At 39.9% G+C, this 24,345-nt stretch overlaps 1 protein-coding gene across 1 annotated transcript in view; it reads left to right on the forward strand.

The window, feature by feature from the left end:
* The window catches only part of GIPC2 (GIPC PDZ domain containing family member 2), a 58,232-nt gene that overhangs the window by 22,643 nt on the left and 11,244 nt on the right, over nt 1-24,345 (forward strand). Inside the window, exons 2-5 of the mRNA XM_072419525.1 lie at nt 939-1,124; nt 6,746-6,926; nt 19,900-20,009; nt 23,974-24,055. Of these exons, the coding sequence (XP_072275626.1) occupies nt 939-1,124; nt 6,746-6,926; nt 19,900-20,009; nt 23,974-24,055 (559 nt within the window). The remainder of the gene's footprint in view (nt 1-938; nt 1,125-6,745; nt 6,927-19,899; nt 20,010-23,973; nt 24,056-24,345) is intronic.

The following is a 24,345-nucleotide window of genomic DNA, read 5'->3' on the forward strand; positions in this document are numbered from 1 at the left end:
TAAGCTCTTCGGGGCAGGGTCCTCTCCTCCTGTATCACTGTCTGTATTAGTCTGTCATTTGCAATCCCTATTTAATGTACAGTGCTGCGTAATATGTTGGCGCTATATAAATCCTGTTTAATAATAATAATAATAATAATAATAATAATAATAATAACAACCAGTTGTAATTTTTTTGTCCTTTTGGGAGGCATAATAAGGGGGAATCCTTTTTGAAACACTTGCATTTAAATGGCAAATGTAGTGTTTGTCAAGAAAATGTGTGACCTGTTTTGCCTGCAGTTCAAACACACCTCATAAGACATACATCATCCCAAGAAACAAAGTGCAAATACTGCCCCTGAACTTCCATGTGCAATTCTCCATTATATAGCACATTAAAGGCAAGAAAACAACACCCATCAACATGACATTTTAGACATGACCTATAGACAGTACAGATAAAATTGAATTTTTTAAAAACAGTATGGGACTTTAATGGCAACTAATGATCAATTACTTCCCAAAATGTATTATCAATTTAAAATACCAGCTAACTTAAATACATTTACACAAAATTAGATAAAATCACCAACCATAAAGCAAAAACAAGACACTGATCTCAGAGAATACTGACCCAACGCATTTTGCAGAAAAAAACACTACTTCATCAGGGGTTTACAGGAGATCTAATAAATATACATTAAAACTTACTTAAATCTCATAAACAATTAAGATGTTGAACATATATAGTTTATTATTTTTTTCAAATTATTGGTGTGTTTTTTTAACCAAAATATTCCAAGGTCATCTTGCGGAACCCTCAACAACTTTGGCCCTTTATGCCACAGGAGGGGCAGTAGGGTGCAAAAAGAGAGGACAATGCCATCCACCAGATCAATTATGTAAATTTCTTAGCATAAGCTGCAATAATTTAACCATCCAATTTCTTTCCACAGATCCTATTCTGCACCTTAAATACTCACAAAATCGACATGGAAAAACTCCTAGGAGGTCAAATCGGCCTGGAAGACTTTATCTTCGCTCACATCAAAGGTTCAAAGAAAGAAGTGGAAATATTAAAATCTGATGATGCTTTGGGGCTGACCATCACTGACAATGGAGCTGGTGTCGCTTTTATAAAGGTAAGCGGTGTCTTTAACTTATCCATTGCATCTAAGGTTGCCACCTTACCAGAGCTAATAATAGGAAAAAGATAAATAAACCTCTAATTGTTTCTCAGAAAAGGTGGCAATCTTACTTGTATCACATGTTTCGTGACAAGCTTTCGTAACAGCATTTCTTCAGAGCCAAGTAGTAATGGAAACATGTTATCTGTCTTTATTATGAAATAATATTTATGGTATCACAATTCCTCGACTTGTGCTCTTTGCTCTGTATCTACAAATAGTGGAAGGGTTAACACATGCAATGCTATTGTAGAGGTATTGTAGTCTGTGTTGAGTAAGTTTTGATTTTCTGCAATTTCCTTCACTGAAGTGCAGTAGATAAAGGCTTGATGATAGACTGCGTTTTCCGTCATGACAGTTCATGATATAGATTGCCTCATCCAAATCATGTCAATTTTATCAACTGGAATAGATCTGGTCAGGTCATTGACCTGCCTAATGACACATGGAATAGTAAAAAGACACACATCCTTACTCATTTAGGCCCTTTTTAGATTTGCAATTGAAAACCTCATGGTGAGCTGCTTCCAGGCGCATAGCAAACTGCACTGCATGTCCTCGCTTTTGTACATTGGGACTGATTTATTAAAATTCTCCAAGACTGGAGAAATTAGCTCATCCTGGGAGTTTAGGCTTCACACAGCGCTCTCGCTGTATACAACACTGAACGATTTGCTTCATCTATGTTTTCTTCTTCCATTCTTCCATCTTACCATACAATCAGACACATCTCTTATTCCTAGATGTTCACCCCACAGGATTTTTTGCTCGTTTCTTTCTTTCACCTATTGTTATTATTCACCTTTCATCCTCTTATCCTGCAATTCAACATCAGGCTAAAAAGTTCCCTGATGAAGCCCTAAGGGGGAAACGTGTTGGGACACAATTGAACCTTTCATCTTTTACCACCAATAGGGATAATTTGTCTAGATAAGAGGTTAAGAACCACCCTCATGTCTTCTGATACAGCAGGGTGGACCTCATTGTGAATATGATGTGTTGTGTGTAAAATATTTGCATCTTTCTATTGATATTTTTGAACTTCTGAAACCAAGGAATAACGTTGTACATTACAATTAATACACTGCCACAACAAACAAATACCCTGGCTCCTATTTCCTTTCTTTCATTTTGAATCATCCTGGGAGTTGGTTGATTCGGCAAACCTTGAATTAATTATCCTAAAATCATTTGCTTTTATTTGGCAAATGTTTCCAATCCAGGACCAGATCCACTCCAGGTTTGCTGGATCTCCCAGTTTCACACATGATAGTCTATCTTCTCCAGTCTTGGAAAACTTTGATAAATCAGACCAATTATGCCCTTACATTTGCAGTGGTAGTTCAGTTACTATTCCAGAGGTGGAAAAGCAGCCGCAAGCCTGGAAGCACAACTACATGCAAGCACATGCACAAAGTGGCTCCCAACTGCTCCCATACAGTTAAACGGGAGTGGGTGGGAACACAAATGAGCAAGCGGTACAATGCTGTGGTTTGCAGCAAGTCTGAAAGGTGCCTTATACACAAACGATTTTAGTATTGATCTCAGTGTTGATATGAAATGAGAAAAATTTAATTTCAAGTTTCCACTTCCCTGAAATTTCAGTACAAAGAGAGGAATTTTAGAAAAATTTCATTTTTTGGCAAAATGCATTAAAGTTAGTGGAAAAGTTAGGGTTGGGTGTTAAATGAGTTACAAAACACCTTATCTGCTTTTGCCCCTCATTGGCTCTATTAAGGTATGTTTATATTTCACGGAAAAAAGTGAACCGTCTGCACATGTGGGGTGCTGTGTTGAAAAATATGCCGATGTGTAAAACCATGCCTTACCCGGAAGCTACACCAAACACCGCACAAATCTGCATGGGCAGTAACGCACCACTGTGCAACAAATAGGTCCTATAATAAAGCAGTTCTAAACTTTATTTTCCCAAAACAATTTTTTTCAAACAATCCTCATGTTCTCATTGGGAAAAAAAAGTTAACAAAAGACATTTTTCATCCTTTTTCTCATCATGGCATGGCATGACAAATGACCACTGGCACGATTATTCCCATGGCTACATCTCCTAATGGGTGCCATTCAAATAGACTTCATGAAGAGATTGTTTAAAAACATGATAAGTACGTAATAATACATGATATACGGAGAAGGTGGTTGTACTTAAAATATGTATCAGTAAGAGTACTATAAACAATTCAGATCTTCCAAAAGTGAATGAGATCAAGGAAGCACAGAAGAAACTGTATGCACTGTTCCCACTGACTGGTGTTAGGGTACACTGGACAGGAGAAGTAATAATGCAGAGATAATACAAGGTAGAAGCTCAGTTACCACACTGCTGTCCAGCTGCTATATACTGACTTCCCCAAGCTTTTTTGCAGTACCTTTGCATAATCACTTTTCCATTCTGCAATAGGTGCCACCATCGCTTGGTAGAACAGGCATTTCTAGAGCGGCTGGTGTTGTTGACAATAAACTAGAACATAGTGACTTCTATAGGAAAGGGAAAGATGAAAAGATCATTTCTTGCAAATAATGCTACTAAGGAACCATGTGCATTTTGGAACCTGATTAAAGAAATCTTTTTTCAAATAAAATTTTTACCATTTTAATGGCGAAGCGTGTTAGCCAACCCTCTATATCAGGGGTGTCAAACTCTGGCCTGGGGGCAAAATCTGGCCCCCAACTGCCTTTTTCTGGCTCCCTAAGGAATCCTCAATATGAATGCAGCTGGCCCGCCGCTGCATTGAAAAAGCCCCGCTACTACAATTCCCGTCATATCTCTCGTCTATAGACCAGCGGGCTCTCTGCCTATGCGTGGCCCCACATTGGTGGGTTTTTTAGATGCAAAGGTTGGCCTGCGACTTTGTTTTAGTTTTTAATTTTGGCCCTCTGTGTATTCGAGTTTGACACCCCTGCTCTAGATGGAGGTATAGCCTGAATTTGTAGCCATGTTACTGTTACTGCTACAATATATTTGTAAAAAGAATATTTAAACATGCAAAGTACACCCTGAATGTTTTTGTCTGTGTACAAAGCAAAGAGATGGATGCTGTGTTTGGTCTGAGCACCCTTGGCCAGTGAATGTAATAGTTGCCACCTGAAACATGGGAACGTTGATGTTTGACGCAGTGGAAGAGTAAACACATCTCATTACGCTTTCTAGAAAGTAAACCTGTAGAACAGACAAGGTACAGGTTCTCTTTACTACACACATGACACAACATACACCATTGCATATTCACTCTGTCAGCATGGAAGCACTATATATTGTAGTTACATATGTTTGCAGCTGTGAAAGATTGTTGTAGTACAACTTCATTAATAAATTATAGAAACATTAACAGGATCTCGGGGATAATAAATCCGCATTGACAAAGGACACCAGGACCCGTCTGTCCACAGGAGAGTCCATGCCCTGCTTTGCTATTCAGCTCTTGTGACACATCTGTCAATGTCAGTTAGGTGGTTGTTAACAGACTGTTCAGCACAATTTCACCCTATCGCTTCCTAGGATCGTTTCTTTACCACAGAAACATTTTTAGTATTACCAATTGATAAAGCTAAAAAACCTATGATGTCAGTTTAGGATTTAGGTGAACTGATTGTGCCATATGTGTATTCATGGATGGCGTGGTTTTTCAAAGGAACCATGTGAACATCCCTTCACCTACATACACTTTCTAGATAATTTTTGCTGAAAATCTAGCGTGTGTACAATAGCCCCCAAACATCCTTTAGAAATCCCTTGTAATTTCCCAACTAATAGCATATTACTTTTAGAAAAACCATTCCAAGTTTGTTGGATCACCAGTTTCTCCTATGATAGTCTTCAAAAGTCTTAGAGAGCCTTAATAACTCTGGAGAAGATACACCAGAGAAGCTGGAGAAGATACACTTTCCACTGGGTAATTGAGAAAACCTGGAATGGGTTTCTTAAAAAGTAATTTGCTATTTGTTAGCAAATGTTTTCAATCCTGGACCATATCCCCTTCAGGTTTGCTGAATCACCCAGTTTCACTGTGGAAACTGTATCCTCTCCAGCCTTGGAGCGCTTTCATAAATCAGGCCTATTGCCAGGACAGGAAGTGGGGGGAAATCTCTCTAAGGCTATGTACACACTTGCAATGCTTTTCATCTAATAATTGGCTCAGGGCTGATATCGGACAGGAATCTGGTGTGTATACAGCGTCTGTTGTCCACCGTCCGAACGACCGTCCTGGCAGATCCACAGCGATAGACTACGAATAATCGTAATGGAAGCGAAGGGGGACAGTATGCAGCGGGGTGCCGCTCCGTTGTTCTCCCCTCTTCATAGAGCAGAACCATTCATGCATCGTGCAGTCTTTAGTTGTTGGAAAGGATCGTGAAAAATCCTTTCCAACGACAATTATTGCATGTGTGTACCCGGCCTAATGGAGGTTCAGATAGCAGTAACAACCTCACAGCAGTGCTTATGTTTTGCTGGACCCCTTAGGTTCCCTTCGAGTAAATCTATTTAGCATGCTCACAGGTAATGATATTTATATAATGTTATCATAACATTGATGATTTTCTGCCATTGCAGTAACAATGTGTGTATGCACACTTTATGAATACCTTTGTGAAATGGGTGATAGGAATTCCTGCTAACAATATTCAAAGAGATCCATGCTTCACAGTTTCTTTCTCTAATGGGCTCTAAAATAGTTTCCTAGACATTTGCAAAAATGTCCCTTGGTATAATAAAGTTCATTTTTGGCAGATATTTTAAACTCAATGTTATTTTTATTGTATTTTACATGAAAATAAGTATTTTAATATGCAGAAAATATAAGTACCTTGATTTTTCTCGCTATAAGCTTCTTGTTAGCCCCTACACCGAAGCACTCAGACTGAGAAAGAATGGGGGGTCTGCCATTGCTGGCCTGCACCATCTGTCTAGTTGCCTGGCTGTCTCTGGATTTAATATTTGACTTGCAGGAAGACAAAGTGAATTCAATTCATGTAATCTGCTTGTTCTGACTCTTTGACTTAAATAATAAAGGCTTTGAGTCAGCTTGACAGGGAGAAGAACTAGTAGTGTCAGGACTATGAATGGTCTAAGACAAAATGGGGCTTTGGACAAATATGAAGTAGGGTCCTCAATGACCAGCATTTGCGTTCCATGCACCTGTGCCATTCAGGGGCCTGGAAGAAATGTAGGTGCTGTGCAATTGCTCAGTTTGCCCTACTCTAAAACAGTCCTGTTCAGAACAAAAGGTCAAAAACTACAGTCTCCGGTACTACCTTACTGCAAGTTTGACTCAAAGCTGCAAGGTTGGCATTGTGAATTTGCATTCAGGTATTGACCTGGAACAACCAGTTATAAGGCAACTCCTATTAATAACTTGTTCAACGTCACTGATGCCCTAGGTTGAAAGTAAATTACATATATCAATGTGCAATTAAATCCAAGTCTAAATCTAATTAGAAAACAGTGAACCTCATCAGGACTGTAGAAGCCAGATCCATTTGGTTGTCAAATAATAGAGAATGGCCTTTCAAAATCATGACATGTGATCTTATGCATTGTATTCTCTTCTCTTCTGTAGCGAATTAAAGAAGGCAGTGTCATTGACAAAGTGAAAATAATCAGCGTTGGGGACCACATAGAATGTATAAATGGGAAGAAAATTGTGGGATCACGCCATTTTGAAGTTGCCAAGATGCTGAAAGAGTTGGAAAAAGGACAGACCTTCACCTTAAAGCTTATAGAACCCTTAAAAGCTTTCGGTAAGTTGGATTGTTATATTCATAATGTACTAATGAAAATCTTCTTACTGTATGGTCCCCTAAACACCTAATGCATGGTTAATTGCAATGAGAGGTAACACATGCCACGCTGCGTGGTGCACTGGAAAGCGTTTCATTCCTAATGGCACCACAAATCAAAAGTAGGTGCTACTGAACTTGTGTTGCAATACATATACAATACATTGCAATAAAATTTGCTTCTGGTCCAGTTTTTGTTGCATTGTTGTTTGTTGCCAGCACATCCCAAATGAATGGGTTTCATTATTGGTAGGATGGGAGATACAACGCATTTTAAGGCAATGCCAAGGCCTAAAATATTGTCAGCTCTGTTCACTTTTGTTAAATCAATTCAAAGCATTGGCAGGTAAAAATATGTCTTTTTACCACTCCCATTGCTGTAGCTCCAGAGCTTATTCACATTGCGGTAATGTGAACATTGCCCAACGCACCCCCTTCACTGCGAAGCACCACATGGTAACACTGTTGTTCAATGCGGTGTGGTGCTCTTCCTAAAAATAGAGCAGGTCAAACTTTTAGAATGTCCTGGATTGTTAGACTGCCCATACAAATGAATGAGCTACCTATTATAGTACATGGGGGCATGTGAGCACACATATTTGGTTCAGCAGTGCAGCTGTGTGAACGAGCCCTTAAGTAGTCCATTCAAATTTATAGGCTGCCCTAATGCAGAGTAGGAGACCCAGCAATGGCAATCACATATGTGAACAAGCTGCTAAGACTTATGGGCCAGAGATTTTTTTTACATTTCCAATATGGCCTGTTTATTCTGCAATGCTATTACTTAAAATAACAAAGTAATAGCATTGTATAGTAAAGTAAAACGTACATTTTTTGGTTTTTTGGTCGTGCTTGGGGGGCAGAGTAGGAAATCTGTTCTGCAAAAATGATTTTATTATTTAGATTTGTTCTATTCTTTAGACATAAAAACCTAAACCTCTCTCTGCATTGCAGTGCATGAGCAGGGCAATCTATATACCAGCTGATTTTGGACTGTCTATGAGTTTACCTGTGGTTACTGCTCAGGAGAGAGCACAAATGTGAACAAGTTCCAAGCAATCTATTCAATGATTGTAATGCTTGGACTTCTAGTTCTACACCAGCTGGCGAGCAGCACCCTGACCTCACCTGTTGTAGTCAGTCGCTCACCCAGTGACCTGCCTATTGTCATCCCTCTGGCCTCTGGCGAATGTGCGAGGAAAGCGGCATACATTTAGTGAGTAGAGTCACTGGTAAAACGATACAGGCAGAAAGATGAGACGGGAATGGATAGAAAAGATACTGCTGAGTGTAGGCCTGATAAGTGGAGATGGAGTCAGGTTCTCCACATTGGGGGAAGGAAAACACAGAGATCAAAGTTCACGAAAACAGCACGAGGAGCTGTCCTGTCATTTCATTCCAATCATGTCTTAGGTTTGAGACTTATAGTGAATTTTTACACCTTTTCAAGAAGTTTGAAAGGAAGGTGTTCACGCACACTTTCAGTTATTGTCACCTGGAAAAATCTGTACAGATGTTGCTTGGTCCTTGGCTGATGTGTCAGTTTTGTTCTATGGACAATGATCTAACACAGCAGATTGGTATTGACTTCTGGATTTTGACCCAAGAGCGATCATTTCTGTAGATGAAAATTTTAAAGTGTATAGTTAAGAGTGTTTCAGGAGGTGTAAATAAAAATCTCCAGACCCCAGAGCAAATTATCAATAAGGCCCTCATCAGTGGCAAGTAGTTTATTATAGAAGATTTAGGCACTGGTTACTGGTGCTAGTTGCTGGTGGTCCATAATGTATTTTAATCTGCACCCCTTAACACTGATTGTTTAGGATTGGTAGCCTATTATATACCCCTGTAGGGACCCCATTTATTTTCCTTGTATAGCCAAAACTTTTTCTTTTTTTTAAATTTTGGATAGATTGCGCTCTCTTTGCTGCCCCTTTTATTGTCCTGGTGGTTGCCATTAAAAAAGAAAGCGATGCAGACCTGTTTATTTGACAACTGTCAAAACACAAAAGATCAATCCAATAAGCGAGGTACAAAAGAATGAGGCAGAAGGCGTAGTCGGGGACGATCCAAAGTCAGGGCAGGCAGAGTTCATGCAAAGTCAAAAGAGGTCGAAAGGGTAATCCAACATAACAACGCATTCAAGCATACTTAACACAGAGGCTATAATGGGCAAGGATGCTAATCACAGGGTCCCATTAAATGGGTAGAGTGCCTAATCACATTGCGCCACCTGGCGCTATTGGATTGGAAGAAACATACTGAACAATGAATCCCTTGCGCCAATTTTGCCGTGGGGAATTCAAACTATACATGTCCTGCCCCGCTGGTGAGGCTGCCTCACTCCCGGGGGGTACCAGAGGCGCACATAGTATCGCGTGTGCCTTTTACAGCGGGACCCCTACTACTACTGTTCGGCCAGGACAGATCCCTCCGCCAGAGAGAGGAGACACACTGCAAGCAGAGCTGAGGCAGCCCCAGCCGCCCTGCCTGCTGCAGCGGTCTTCTCTACGCTTCCCACGATCCCTGCGATCGCTGTGGGAGAGGACAACGTGGGATCGCTGGTGGGGTAAGTACCTTACACCATGTTCCTATCTTTTTACATTAGGCAGCATTCTGAATGGTTGCTTGAAAAGAAGTGAAATAACTTGTACTTCCAGGCAGGGCTGCCTTCAGGAGGGGGGCAAGGGGTACTTCTGGACCAGACCCAGATCAAAGGAGCTTGACTTTTGCAATGCTGAAACTTTTAGACATGGAGGAAGGGGGGCTCAGTACTTTCACCTAGTACCGGGCTTAGAATTTTTGTTAGTGGTCTGCTTCCAGGTATAGGTATGCATTCAGTTCTCTCATTCTCTTTCATGTGACAGCACTAGAAGCATCGTGATCTTCCCAGCATTGCCATAAGGGGGGCAGGGAAGAATTTAAAGGCTCTGTGTTGGTTTGGACCTTAGGCCTAAACTGGCTGGTTTTTACATTCTGACCTAATCACCAGCCCTAAATAATGATCAGGTTTCCCAATCATCTGAAATAAATAAATAGTTCACCAACTGTTTTTGAGATCCTTGATCAGATGAATTGATAAATATTAATTGAAAGTATACAAAACTTGTAGGAACAATCAAGAAACCTGATCAAGAGCTTCCACCTATTAGAACAGCCCTAGATTGGTAGGGCACATACATATACATACATACCATACACATGTGTTACTTGATTTCGTGCTGACTAGTGTTGGTCGAATATCTCACTATTCGATTCGTCAGCTATTTGATCGAATAGGGGGATATTGTTCGGGTGAATCAAATGAATTCGAATCAAATGAATTCGAACACCATTAAAGTCAATGGTGGGAAAATTTGGGTTATTTTTTGGGACTGTGAAGAACTGCAAGAGCAATCAAGGGATGCAGCCCTTTGCTAGTTGTATGTGTCCTTGGATAGAGTTTCTCTATCCAAGAACATAGGAGTCCTGTGTTCCCCAATAGAGAAACTCCTATTCAGGAATAGGGATAGGGTTCCCTGATTCGCTGAGGAAAGCTTTCCTCAGCCAATCGGAGAGCACTAGAGGATTTGAATGGGGAGACTCATCCCCATATAACCTATAGTACCCCAGGGATCGCACACTGTTGAGAAGAGGCTAAATGGGGACAAGTCTCCCTATTCATTCACCTCTAGTGCTCTGTGATTGGCTGGGGAAAGTAAAATCCCGATGACGCTTAAGCTGTCATGAGGGTTTACCTTTCCTCAGCCAATCACAGACCACTAGAGGTGATGAATGGGGAGACTTGTCCTCATTTAACTTCTACTGCCCAGGGGGTCCCACACTGACAGGAGGATTCCCACGGCTGGGCAATCATTCTGTCATTGTGGGATAACCTGTAAAAAAATAAAAGTTAGTCACACAAATCACACACATTCAATAAATTACTTTCACATTCATTTTTTTTTTAAACACATTTTTTACACGCAAATTTGCGCCATTGAATCCCCTGTTTTTCGGGTCGGGTCTATCCGAATTCGAACAGCCATATTCGGGTCGAATATAAGAACAACCCGAATTCGAACACCAACACTAGTGCTGACATCTACTGATAACTAAATTGATTGGTGTGGTTGACAAATTTGATAGTAGCACACTTGTTGTATTAAAGGCCTTAGATAGGAATAAACTGATCAGCCCAGGTAAAAGGTAACATATATAGGGAAGAGGCCATAGCCTTGGCTTCCTTGCAGAATCTGTTTATGTTCTTAGCCTGTACTGTGTACCAAAGGTGAGGAGCTTGCCCTTTGTGGTCAACTAAAACTAAACTGGTTTGGGCAGGCGGATCAATATGTGTAGCAAAGTAGTCCGTATTTATCAACCTGTAAACCAGCAATCAGAGCAAATTATTGGCTGTGAGAATTAAGTATAGTGAGCAAATCCCTTTTAGACATGAACTGGGTCCTCCCAGCCCCCAGGGTCTCATAGCATCTGCATAACCCCTTAGAAATGCCATGCAGCCATCACTATCGCACATATAGCTTTACAGGAAGCATCTCAATGAAAGTTGCAGATGATGGGCAGCACTGGAGAGTATATATTTTTATCAGTGAACCTGGGTGATCCAAATAACCTGGAATGGATCTGTTCCAGGGTTAAAAACATTTTCTAGCAAATAGCAAATGGCTTTAAGAAATCCATTTCAAATTTGCTGGATCACCCAGGTTCACTGATGAAAGTGAACTCTCTCCAGCCTTGGAGAGCTTTAATAAATTGGGCTCAATGTATTAGGAGCAAGCAGGTCTGTTTGAGGGACAAATCTTCAAAAAACATGCTACCATGTGTACATGGATGCTAATATTTTAATACTTTCCATGAGCAGTTTTCAAAGCATTTAGATTTTACTGCATGCAATTTGTGCTTCTAAGCAAACATATTTTATTTTGCACAGTTCTTAGCACTGCAAATATTATGTTGCACATGGCTCCATAAATATAGAATTGTTAGAAACAAAATTAATAGGCGATTTGAAGAAATTAAGCTCTTCATTGTATCAATGATCGTGTGACCAGTTTTATTGCCAACAAAAGGCCTTGCGGTCAGTCCAAACTAGAATTCTTTAAGGTGTGTCTGGCTTGATTTTAAGATGATTTTGAGTTTCTATTGAGTTGCTTCTGATCACTTAAGCTGCTGTGGGCGGACTTTGCATTCCTTTTGACTTGGGGAAAACGTATTTCTGGAACAAACAAAAGCTGGTGTTGACTAGACCAAGGCCAAGCTCCCCAAAGAACATAATTTTCAGAGGGGTCAAATGTCTACAGGTTGAATAACTCATCAGCTTCTTAGATTTCGTGGGTGGTGAGATCTTAGGATGCAAGCTCTGAAAGGAACTGCTTATATCCTTAAAGGACGGTCTTCTGCGCGTTCATTGCACTTCAGGTATGTCCATGCCATCTAGTGGTTTGCATACACAAAACAGCAAAAACATGCTGTAAGCAGATATTTTGTCATCTAGATCTTTTTGGAGGTATGATTTGACTCATTTTCTGTTCTTTATTAGCACCGACTTCTGATCTGCCTGATTGCTTCCGGCTCTGTCCCTTGCTTATGATTGTCTCAAAGTCCCTAAAAAATAGTTTTGCTCTGCAGGAGGTCCAACCATCACTGTTTCTAGCTCAAGGGAGCCCTATACCTAAATGTACGGTCCCTGAGATAGCTGAAATATACCCCCCCTGTATTGCTAGAGGCTACACGGAGGACAGACCCCAAAGCAGATTGATGACCACAAGCACAGACAAAGAGTCCAGGTTTCACATTGGCATGCAGAGCTGCCACTACCAGAAGCAACAAGATAAGGGACAAACGGAGGCATGGGCAATCATACAGAAGGAAAAAGGATCTCTATCCAGGGTATGAACAAACAGACAGGCAAAGTATGCACTCTAATTTACCTGTTCTTGAATAGGGTACCAGGTGTACCCACCAGTGTTGAGCAGCGACTACTAAAAGATGGTGAAGACTCAAAGCTGAACGTTACAGTGCCACTGCCTACCCATTACAAGTTCCCATCTCACTCAACTGCTGCTGACATTAAAAGGTTTAAATTACATGAATGTCCTGGTGGATACTTTCCTGGTGGTTTAACCAGCTTATAAGCCAATGCCAAGAGCCCGGAAAATGTTTGCTCATAGCAATCAATGAAAATGCCAGAGGCAATTACAAGAGTGGTTGTTTAGCTTTTAAACTAAATAGGCTTTGCACTATTTTAGCGTCTCATGCAGTGTCTCTTCAGCAGTGGATAGACAGTAATTCCAATAAATATCCAATAAACCTATTTCAATGTCTTTTTAGGCATTTTTAAGCAAACAGGAAATGGGTATGGTAAACATCCAATTGCTTCCTCACCCCTATTTAGTTGGTGTCCATACAGTGCTGCAAACATTGAATAATTGCTGAATGAACGTTGGGTAAATTCTGAATGAATGATGGAATACTACTGGGAAAATGTTGACATTCCTTCCAATGTTACAGCTGAACCACACACTATAGCTAATGTAAATCCCAAGGCTAGGAAGCTTAGGAAGGTTGTACACTAACTGCTACATTCACACTTTTTACATTATATGGAAAGCGGATATCCTTGGTTGGCTGCGGTTTAGGAAACAATGGTGGAAACTCCTGATAGATCCCCAAGCCAGTGAGTGACTCTGTGCACTTTCACCCAAAATAAAACTAGACTTGACAATACTGACAACTAGTTATGGCACTACATAAAGTTAGTGACCATTCTGTTGTATAAAGTCTCAAAGAGGCACTGTCTTTGTTGCCCCATAGCAATCTCCTATTTCTTAGCTGTCTTCATACCAGTGGTGGTCAAAATAAGGACTCCAAACCCCTGTAGTCAATTCGAGGAGCTAATATCTCAGATACTTTGGTGGATGTAATTATTTTATTATTAAACAGTATTTATATAGGGTCAACATATTACAAAGCGCTGTAGAATAAATTGGGGTTGCAAAATACAAGCAGGTACAGATAGTGACTAGCACATTTTTAATGTTGCCCATGCACCTACTGGTGTAATTTATCCTGTCTGAGACCATTATCACCAAGTAAATCTACAGTTTTATAATTCTGAAGGTAAGGGGAGATTTTCCAATGGATGGCAATCTTTGTAATGTTCCCCACACATGGTAAGCTTCAAAAAGAGTGTACAAACTACTGTACATCTACCAACAACTTTGCAGTAGCAGGGGCTGCCTGATACTTTAGGTTTCTCCTGTTGACCTTTACGTCACTTTTGTCTCTTCCTGTGGGGACCAGTGGGCATTTTGGGGGACCCCAGTGATAGAAATAACCAGAAATGGCAGTCTTCCTAAGGACTTTGGGGGACTATTTATGATGAACAAAAGTACATGCTTGCTTAATAATAATATTTTACACATGGTTGGTTTTTAGGATCTGCAAACTTCAAAAAAACGATCAACTGAAGAATATTTAGGAAATGACATAGGCATGTGGCAAAACATACTGACATGGTGGCAAATATACTGAAATATTAGGACCACTGAGGTGCATAGTGCACACATTTAATTTATATGCATTGCATTAAGGCAGCCTTTTCATTTGAATGCACTAAAATGCCCCAAAAGGTGCCATTACTGGCACCTTAACACATCGTAATGCACATCTGCAAGGTGCGTTAGGGTACTATTCAGATTAAATGGCACCGCATCACACCATTGCATGTAATAGGCATGAATTATTATTTTTTTTTGGGTTTGCATAGACATTAAAGAGACAGAACATGTGGAAATGTGCTTGGATAGAAAAGGTGCACTAAATATGTTTTCCTTTTTAATTTCATTCATACATGCACTGTAAGCTCTTGCTTTGATAAACGATAAAAGCATTTTTTATAGGTAGTACCATCTGTCGTCCATCTTTCTTAAACATATACACTGACAATAAACCTGGACGAGCACCTGGAGACACTGCAGCAGAGCAAGATAAAATGACCTGGAGACAATTTTGTAAAATTTTGTATTTAGTGTTACTTGAGACAGTTGGGACACAATGATGCATATTACCAATTCGCCTCTAGGTGGAGATGTAAGCCTATAATAAAGCCATTGGTTATGCGTCGTCTCCTGGTGCGCGGTAGTACAACATTTACCTGCCAATTAGCCTGTGATTTTGCATTTAATAGAGGGGATTTGTCTGGTTTAGAAACTAAACAAGTAACATAAAGGGCATGTTTTGATAAATAGAATTTAGTAACAAGGGAACAATGTAACATTCTACTAGTACACTAATGTTGTACATTTTTTATTTGCTGGATAGGACGAGTTTAATTAGATCAGTGTTGGCATTTGCTAAGCAGATGTAGGCAGTGCAGTTTCTTTTCCCGTACTAATGTATATCCAACTTGTACTTTTGTTCATAATGACAGATCTGTAACAGCATTAACTTAGCAGCATGGAATTGTGAAATTGTTGCATTTAATTGGCGCCAATCCTTTATGACTTGATTTGTTTTTGGATCTCCAAAAAAATTTCAAACTGCTTTATATAGTACACAGATCTATTCATGGCAGGCCCTATTAGTCAAAGGGGCTCACAATCAAACTCACAAATGACATGCTCACAAATTAGGGGCAGTTTGGATGAAAACCAAATAACCAATGAGAGAAAGAAGGTAAAGAGAGATGGTAGCTACTGCTCCACATGCATATGAAGCCACCTCTAGGATGGCATCTTTACTTGAGGATTAAAATATATGATCCTAAAATGTACTCCAGTGTTTTCACCATGTTAACAAGACCTAATATGACAGAAGTACAGAGTTTTTGGGAATCCTATTACTGGAAGTTTTTTCTCTCCTTTTTCTTCGCACTAAAAATCAATTCCACTTCAATGACAAAAAAGCTTGCGTGTGATCAATCCTTAGTGTCTCCTGGGGAAGCCTGTACAGCGAAATGCGTTGTGCAACTTAACTACGCATTACCTATTTGTTTTCTTTATTCTCCTCTTGGAACCTATTATTACTCATAATTCTAGGTTTCTAATAATTAGCTTCGTGTCCTACCTACCCTATGAAAAGTGCTGGGGCAAGGACATATTTACCCATCCCCTAAAAGCAAATAACATTGGAACTAATGGGCTCATTTATTATCCTTTTTATTTTTTTTTAGACATTTGCCTATTTTTAAGGCACTATATACAGCATCCAAGAGTGTTTACCCACTTCATATTCTTACAAGAATTGTGTCATTCCATATAAAAGTTAAAAAAGCCACACCATTTCCATCTCAGGAAACACCTGCAGAAGCATTGGCAACCACTTGACATCCCGGAGCAGTAAACAACATGTTTTTTAACCAAGAAACTAAATATAGCCTTTAATCCCATCCCAGCTATATCCAAAACTAAAAAAAATCAACCTTTTCCACTGTAATAAGTACAAAATTACTTGTATACCAATTGTATAAGTTTTACAAACCTAGAGTTCCTTATTAGGCGTGTATACTGGAATCCTACTGCTGATCTTACCAAAATGAGTGTTTTGTGTCCCATATAGGGGTTCACAGGAGAGCTGCCTGGGACTGTGGTAGGCTCCTTGCCCCATTGTCTTATGAAAATAACTTTTCAATTTCTAGGTGGGCCTGGTCATCGGGACAGCCAAGAACCAAACATTTTTAATAGAAAGGGTCAGGGGCTCCCAAATCATTTACATGCATTAAAAAAGTTTCTTGATCTTGTCCCTGACTTGTATTGTACTTGGTGGTGCAGCAGATGCTTGCATATCACTATATTCTGCTATCCAGGAAAAAAGGAAACATGATGGACACTTGTGGGGGCACAGACATATTTCTGGGAAATGACCGAACAGCCGCCATCACACTTGTAATTTTGTGAAGTGCTCTAAATGACGAGGTCACAGAAAGTCACGCATAAGCTGATTATTGTGCCGCAGAGACGCCATCATATTTAACACGTGTATCATAACACGCAGCCAATAAAGCCGCTGGAAAAAAACAACAATCTTTACCAGTGAAGGAAATTTCGAGTTTGAAACAGCAATGCTTAGAATAAAAAGGCAATAAGGCAACAAAAGGTGGTGTGACTTCCAAAAGATTTCCGCCACTGTATATAAACAAAGCTCCAGCCAAATAGTTACGCTATTGGAGTGAAAACACATTAAAGGAATGTTTTTTTCCTGCCAAAAGATTTGTACAATGATGCGTAGACTTGTCATTCCCCTATTGTCATAATGTGCCACATGGCTGCACAAGAAAGATAGCATTTCTCATGAAGTGGTTCTCTTAGTAACTTGTATGCCACAAAATACAGAAACAATAGAATTATTTTACAAAAACTGCATAAAGCCATCCTTGAGCTCCGGGACAGTGACATTGCCTAGGCTGAGACGACTTCATCAGTCTGCTGCATGCAAGAGGAAGCTTTCTTCAGTCTTCTCCACCCCAGGGATGAAACTAACTTTGTAACCTCATAGCAAGTCACAAGGGGACTCTGCAGCAGGAAGTTATCAAACATTTGTGTACACAGTCAAGGATTAGGATTTATATGATTGGGTTGTTTCTGAGCCAGCATCCCAGTCCAAGAAATAAATGCTGGCACTGGATTATTCCTGAACACACAAGTTCTGTCTTTTTGCAGCGAAAAGGCACTATTATGGGGAGTACTGTGATCTCTGGGGGGAGCAATGCAAATATTATTCTCACATATAACTTATTATGGACAGCACATCTTCACTTTGTTCCCACACCACTTCATTCAGCTGTCAAAAGCATTAGGAAAGCCTGTTCTGTGCTCCTTGATGCACAACAAGTGAATAATAGCTGGTGAAAGTGTCCAATAGCGTGCCATACGTAGGTTCCTGAATACATCACAGCACCCAGCTTCAGATCTCCTTTCAAGAGCCCCAAAACCTGATGCAGGCAGTAGGCTAGTTTTGGGAAGAGTCATGGAACTATCAATATATCATATATCAAATATATAAATACCTGGATGAGTTGGTGTTATTTTGGAGGAGTTAGTGTCCCTGCATGCATGCTGCCCTAGGTTATGTCTACACATAATACTGGTCCTCCATAAACTGAAATCCAATGAATGAAAGGGGCCAGGGACAGTCAGAGTTTGTAGGAAAGCGTTAGATGATTCTGGATGTTCTCCAGCCAACAGGACTTGTCTGTGTAATTAAATCAAAGTAAGCAATTTAAGTAAAAGAGAGGCATTTGTACCATTGTGCAAGACTGAAGGAAAGGCTGGATTTCAGATTTAAAAGTATAGCTTTCCTTTAAATTTAAACACTGATATTAGATCTGTTGTAAGCTACAACAATAAGAAAACCACCAATGCCTTAGGAATGTTTAGTAAATTAGGTACAAGAAAGTTATGTTTGGCTTTGCAGCCTATTGACAATTCTTTTCTCCATGGGTGGTTTTATTATAACCTAAATCTGGAAAAAGCACTCTGCTCACTTCCTGGACCTGTGGAGGCCTTTGAAAAAAATGGCAATTGAAATGTAATGTTTCTGCACCCTCAAGCGGTATATACAGTTTTAAATAATACATATGCCGGCTTCATTCCAGTGGAATCTCAAATTTCCTGTATTGATTCGTCTTGGTAGATCCTAGCTATGTCACAAAGGTCCGGATCAGGCTGCAATTCCCTGTTTACCGTAGGATAATAGAATTGCCAAAGACATATCGGTAATTGAACCTTGGGTACAAAGAGGGTTGTCGGTAAAGGCATGAGGCCGTTCATCTTAAAAGTTTCCTGTGGGGTGTGTTGACTCGCTTACTGTTTTGTTTTTTGAGGCTGTGAAAATAATGAATGTCAGCTGTTAGCAGAGACATACAATTGCTGAGCTGGAAACAATATGTGTGCTTGAAAGTTCTGGAAAGTTTTAAAGAACAGTTCCATTTAAAAGTGACCTACTTGTTGGTGGGAGGCCAATGCTTACCCTATCACTTAGGATGACCTGGCGCAAGATCATTCCAAAATTTCTTGTAGCAAATTCTCTCTTTTTAAAGAATAACTTGAGAACACCATGGGTGAAATCACCACCTTAGTGCTGAGTGTTCCAAAATTTCTAGATGCACTTCCGAATCCTCAGTCCTTATAAAGGGCAACCTGGGAACACTTTTAGTAGCACTTTCAGATCTCCAGTCCTTTTAAAGAGGAACGTGGGAGCACCAGGGTTTAGGTCATAACCTCTGAGTATTCCAAAATTTCCAGTAGCACTTTCTCAATAGAGTTCTCATTAGAAGAGTTCTGTAGAGTTCTCATTAGAAGATCTTTTAGGAATCCATTTGTTGTAGTGCCTATTACAAACTAATTCAAGTTTGGAGTGGACGGACCTACTAAGCAGTTGCCCAGCTGTAGCAGGAGGAAGCTCATATAGTTTACATGTAACAAAAGTGCAATGGAAAATCCAAGAGCAAGAATGGGACCTAATTTTGTCCAAGGTTTGTTGGTGGACATGGTCCTGTTATACAAAATCTCATTGCTCATAAAAAAAGAAAATGGTATATAATGCAACCCAATCATTTTCTGCTTGAAAGTGGGAACTTTGGGTTGGATAATCCTTTATTAATTTTTATGGTTTTAAAAGGATACAATTTTAGGTTCCATGCCAAAGATTTAAACACTAAAAATCTAAATGGCTCCTACATTCTTGATGGCCTGCATTTGATGGAACTTCTCTTTAAAATGTGGATATTTTGGAGGCATGTATTATCCCAGGACGCATCAAGAATGTGCAATCTGTTTTATATTCAGCAATGTTTGGTAATTAGGTCCCCACCCTTAGTCCCTCTATGGAATGCTAATTCTGCTTATCTTAGATAAAGATGGTTTAGTGCTCTGGGACTATGATGCAGTTTGTTCAGAATGAAGTTTAACAAATATAAACTTCTTTATTCTTCCAGAAATGATTGAGCCAAGGGCAAGAGGTGGGAAGACAACAGATGGTAAAATCTCCAGTGGACGGGAGACATTGCGGTTAAGATCTAAAGGACCAGCTACGGTAGAGGAAATGGTAAGTTATAACTTTTTAATACCCAGGAAATTAGGTAATGTTTTATTCCACTTGAAAAAATAAAATGTAAAGGGATCTTCAGTCTTTTTAAAGGTTTCTGTATTTAAAACTGTGCCTAAAAGAAGCAGGCAGAGGACAAAGGATTAGTCACCAGTATTTCCATCAATTTCTCTGCAGCTTATCTTTCCCAATTACTGACTTACCATGCCTTGTCCTGCAATGTGTCTTGGTATGGAGGAAACCATCTTGGTAGTGGCAGGGCTTTGCTTTCTCATGTCTCATGTCAGAGCCTCCAGCAAGAAGAACCGTTAGTAGCACAGTGGTAACATTGCCAAATTTCATGAGACTGCTAGGGGCTAGGGATGAGCGAGCAAATTTTTTAAATTCGGTCTCGTGGCAGATTGGGCTGTTCTTGCTTACCAAACATGTAGGCAAGAACGGCCTTTTTAAATTCAGCCGGCGACACTGAATTTTTGGGACCTGCAAGAACAATCACCTGATTGCTCTTGCAGCCCTTTACAAGTTGTATGTGTTCTTGGATAGAGTCCTGTGTTCCTAAATAGAGAAACTCTTTCTAGGAACACATACTACAGGGCGGCAAGAGCAATCGGGACGAGTATCGCGGCTGCATTTTTGAATACAGCCGTGGGAATCCTCCTCTCAGTGAGAGATCCCAAGGCACTACAGGTTAGAATGAGGGCTTGCCCTCATGCTGACCTGTAGTGCCCGGGGATAGCTCACTGGCAGGGGGATTCCCACGGCTCTAATTTTATGAATGCAGCAGCGATAATCCTCCTATTGTGATTTCTGATGGTTTTGCGAAATTTCAGGGAAATTTTGCGAACCCATCGGAACTTCGAAGAAATTTTCCCGAGAATGCCTACTAGAGGCAACAGTGCCACATAGTAAATCCTCACTTTTCAAAGTAGATGTAAAACCAATCACAACAAAACTATACCTACAACTTCTATCATGACTTCTCCATCGTTCCTGGCTGAGCCCTTTGGAATGCAGGTGAAGCCGTGCAAGATTCCACTCCATTGCAAGAGGGTCTTTTTACAAGATTTCTGTTGCTTTGTGTTCCATTGGACTCTACCCAGAACGGCAGTGATGTCTTCTTTGCCTAGTTGCTGTGGTTGGATAAGGAAAATATAGGTTTATCTTTACCCATTACAGATACAGTATATTTTCCGCCTACATATCCATGATTTGGGTTGGTAGCCTGGCTAGCCTAGACAGATCTTAATGAAGGATTGGTTGAAGCTTTTGTCCACCGACCTAAACTATATACATTCAAATGAGTTGCACACCATGTACCTGACTCCAATCATACTTTACTGGTGGTCAATCCAAAGATTGTCCAGGCTCCTCTAGGGCACTGTGTGGACTAGTGATTAGAAATCAATCAGGGGTGCATCTTACTTGTTTCTCATGTTTATACCCATCCCATCCTCCTTCATATCCATTTGATATGTGACCAGTAAATTCATGATTTCTGTAGGTGAAACCATGACTGGATTTACTACTGTACCTAAACACTGGTAACCAGTGTAAACCAATCCCATGTTTTTCAGAATTTTAAATGTGGAAATGGCCTCAGTTTATTCCAGGAACTCAGTGTGCCAGTGCACCTAAACCATGGTAATCGTCACCTTTTCTTTTGTCATCTGCAGACGTGAATAAAAGGTTAGGGTGGCATCTAGATGAGCCCGATTTGGCTCCTGAATTATATATAAATGAATCCAAAGTCACTCCAAAGAGCATATCAAGAACATCTAATGATGATCAGTTTATGTGAAAGTGAGAAGGAACTCTTCAATATAAGACAGCGCAGGTTTTAAGGTCAATATGTTCAGTACCTGTAGAAGGAAAACAATCTTCTCTAATAGTTCAGGTACAATAGATAATCCTTTAGTATGGTCTGTACGGTGAGACCATTCTATGAGAACATTAGCTCTCAGCTATACATGTGAGCTGCAGCATACATATGCCAGTATAAACCTCGATGCGTCCAGGAAAGCACGGTGCCATCTCCTAAAAGAATGTAAAATCCAAACAGCAAAGAAATCTCACGAGGGACCTCCAATATTAAATGCATACTTTTATGATGCTTTACTGTGTAGTGTTACTGTTGTTGTGTCAAGGCCAAGGCAGTTTCCCAGACTTTGGCTGTTGGGTGTCTCCATCATACACATTGAGCAGTTGGGGTCTTTCATGAACCACACCGTACATTGATACATCAACCAAACTTTGCATACAGTGCTTACTTAGTGAGTGGAATGTTCCCTCACCTGATTCCTCATATCTCACAAATAAAAAAGAAAATGTTAGCAAATGATGATATTTAACTTTTCCAAGGCTTGGCAGTGCTCATTACATTTTGTAGTCATGTCCCTCAGGTGCCATACAATTGATTCTCTATTGTATCTCATCTTTCCCAACCACATTCACCACTATTCACAGTTGGGAGCAAAGTCTTAAAGTGAACCTGAGCTGTAAGTACCACCCTCCCTAACTGCACATATAATCACATCACTGTCCCGGCCATTTTTGTAAAAGAAATACCTAGTACTTCTGGGTATGGCACACATATATCTGACGCCCCGTCCCTATATGTGCATGCTAAGGGGCCATTCTGGAAAGTAGTGCACAGAGATATGGGCCTTGTGTCTTTGAGGTTACCAAGGGCTAATTCACTTTTGTTCGGAGGGGGTGAACAGAGCAGTGGAAGAGCAAAAGGAAAGTGTGTGCAGCTGGAGAGGGTGGCAATAAAGTGAACTTGTTGCTTTGCACATGTAATGAAAAGAGGAGTGAAAAGAGGAGTGAGCTCACCATTTTCTTCGCTTTCCTGGCTGGGGGCAGGGAGGTATCCAAACTGTGTTGCTTAATTGCAGCAGAGAATTGACTGTTCAGTTCTCCATTAGGATTTATATATATATAATTTAATGTACAGTGCTGCGTATTATGTTGGCGCTATATAAATCCTGTTTATTAATAATAATAATAATAATAATAATATATATAATAAAGAGAGAAAATTGACCAAGGCAATAAAGTTGAACTATATATATATATATATATATATATATATATATATATATATCGATTTCAGCTTTACTGCTTTGATATTTTGTAAGCAAAGCACAAATCTCATGTATCTAATTAGTGAACATTGAATCTAACATTAAGCAAACATTCCCTGCAGGTGAATCTTCTAGGTGCATGTGCTCACCATCAAGGAATATTTGCTAAATGTCAGGATCTCCACTTATAAAGATACCCCCTTTAGTATTGCCTGCTGGTTGAATAATCAATAAAAATCATCTCATTAAAAATCTGATATATAGAATTAAATAATAATGGCAATAGTAGAAATAATGGTAATGGAAAGTATTTACAGATAGGGTGAACTTGCCGTTCTGCCTTACTTTCATTAAAATGCTTTATTAGTAAATCCCTGACTCTTAAGCTAGGTACACACGTGCAATAACTATCGATAGAAAACGAACGACTAAGGATTATGCACGATTTTTTTGAACAATCGTATTGTGAACAAATCTGTACATGTTGTAACAATACGATCGTTCAAATATAATATACCAATAATATACACACGCTAGATACTATCGTTTGAACGATGCAGGGAGTGACATGTAAAGGAGAAAGTGTACTGCAGAACAATCCACGATCTGATCCAATACTGAACGACCGTCCACACAATAGATAGTGAAGGATCGTCACTCAATCAGATCCGCTGGATTCCAGTGATAATCCTCGTTCGTCAGCGTCGTTGTTCACTTTTTTTGTTAACGATTATCGGACGATCGGTCGTTAGTCGTTCGTTTCCAACGATAATTATTGCACGTGTGTACGCAGCTTTATTCACTCACCCTTTTTACTGCTTTATATGCACTTATCATGTTATCTATGTTTTGTTATAATTCTTTTATTTGTTTTATCCCAGCCTACTGCTTTTGAAGAAAAAGCAATTAAGAAAGTGGATGACCTTCTGGAAAGCTACATGGGCATAAGAGACATCGAGTTAGGTGAGTCCACCTTTCATCTTGGTGTAATAAGATTCAAAGGTCGCTATAATCCCCCTTCCGTATTACCGTCATCCCCCCCTCCGGGGATCTATGTTGCCTGGGGGCTCTGGGAAATGTTCAGCTTGTATATGCATTATTAAAATGTGGTTTTGGAACAATCTTGAGGTTTCAGAGCTGAAATGGCGTGCTTTGAGACGGTAAAACCTAATGGAAAGTAGAAGACTGGGAAAATTCAATTTATTTTGACTGTGAATGCCTTGATTTCATGGCCTGTGCCGAGGATGATTTTA

Source organism: Pyxicephalus adspersus, chromosome 8 (assembly GCF_032062135.1).
Source record: "Pyxicephalus adspersus chromosome 8, UCB_Pads_2.0, whole genome shotgun sequence".
NCBI lineage: Eukaryota > Metazoa > Chordata > Amphibia > Anura > Pyxicephalidae > Pyxicephalus > Pyxicephalus adspersus.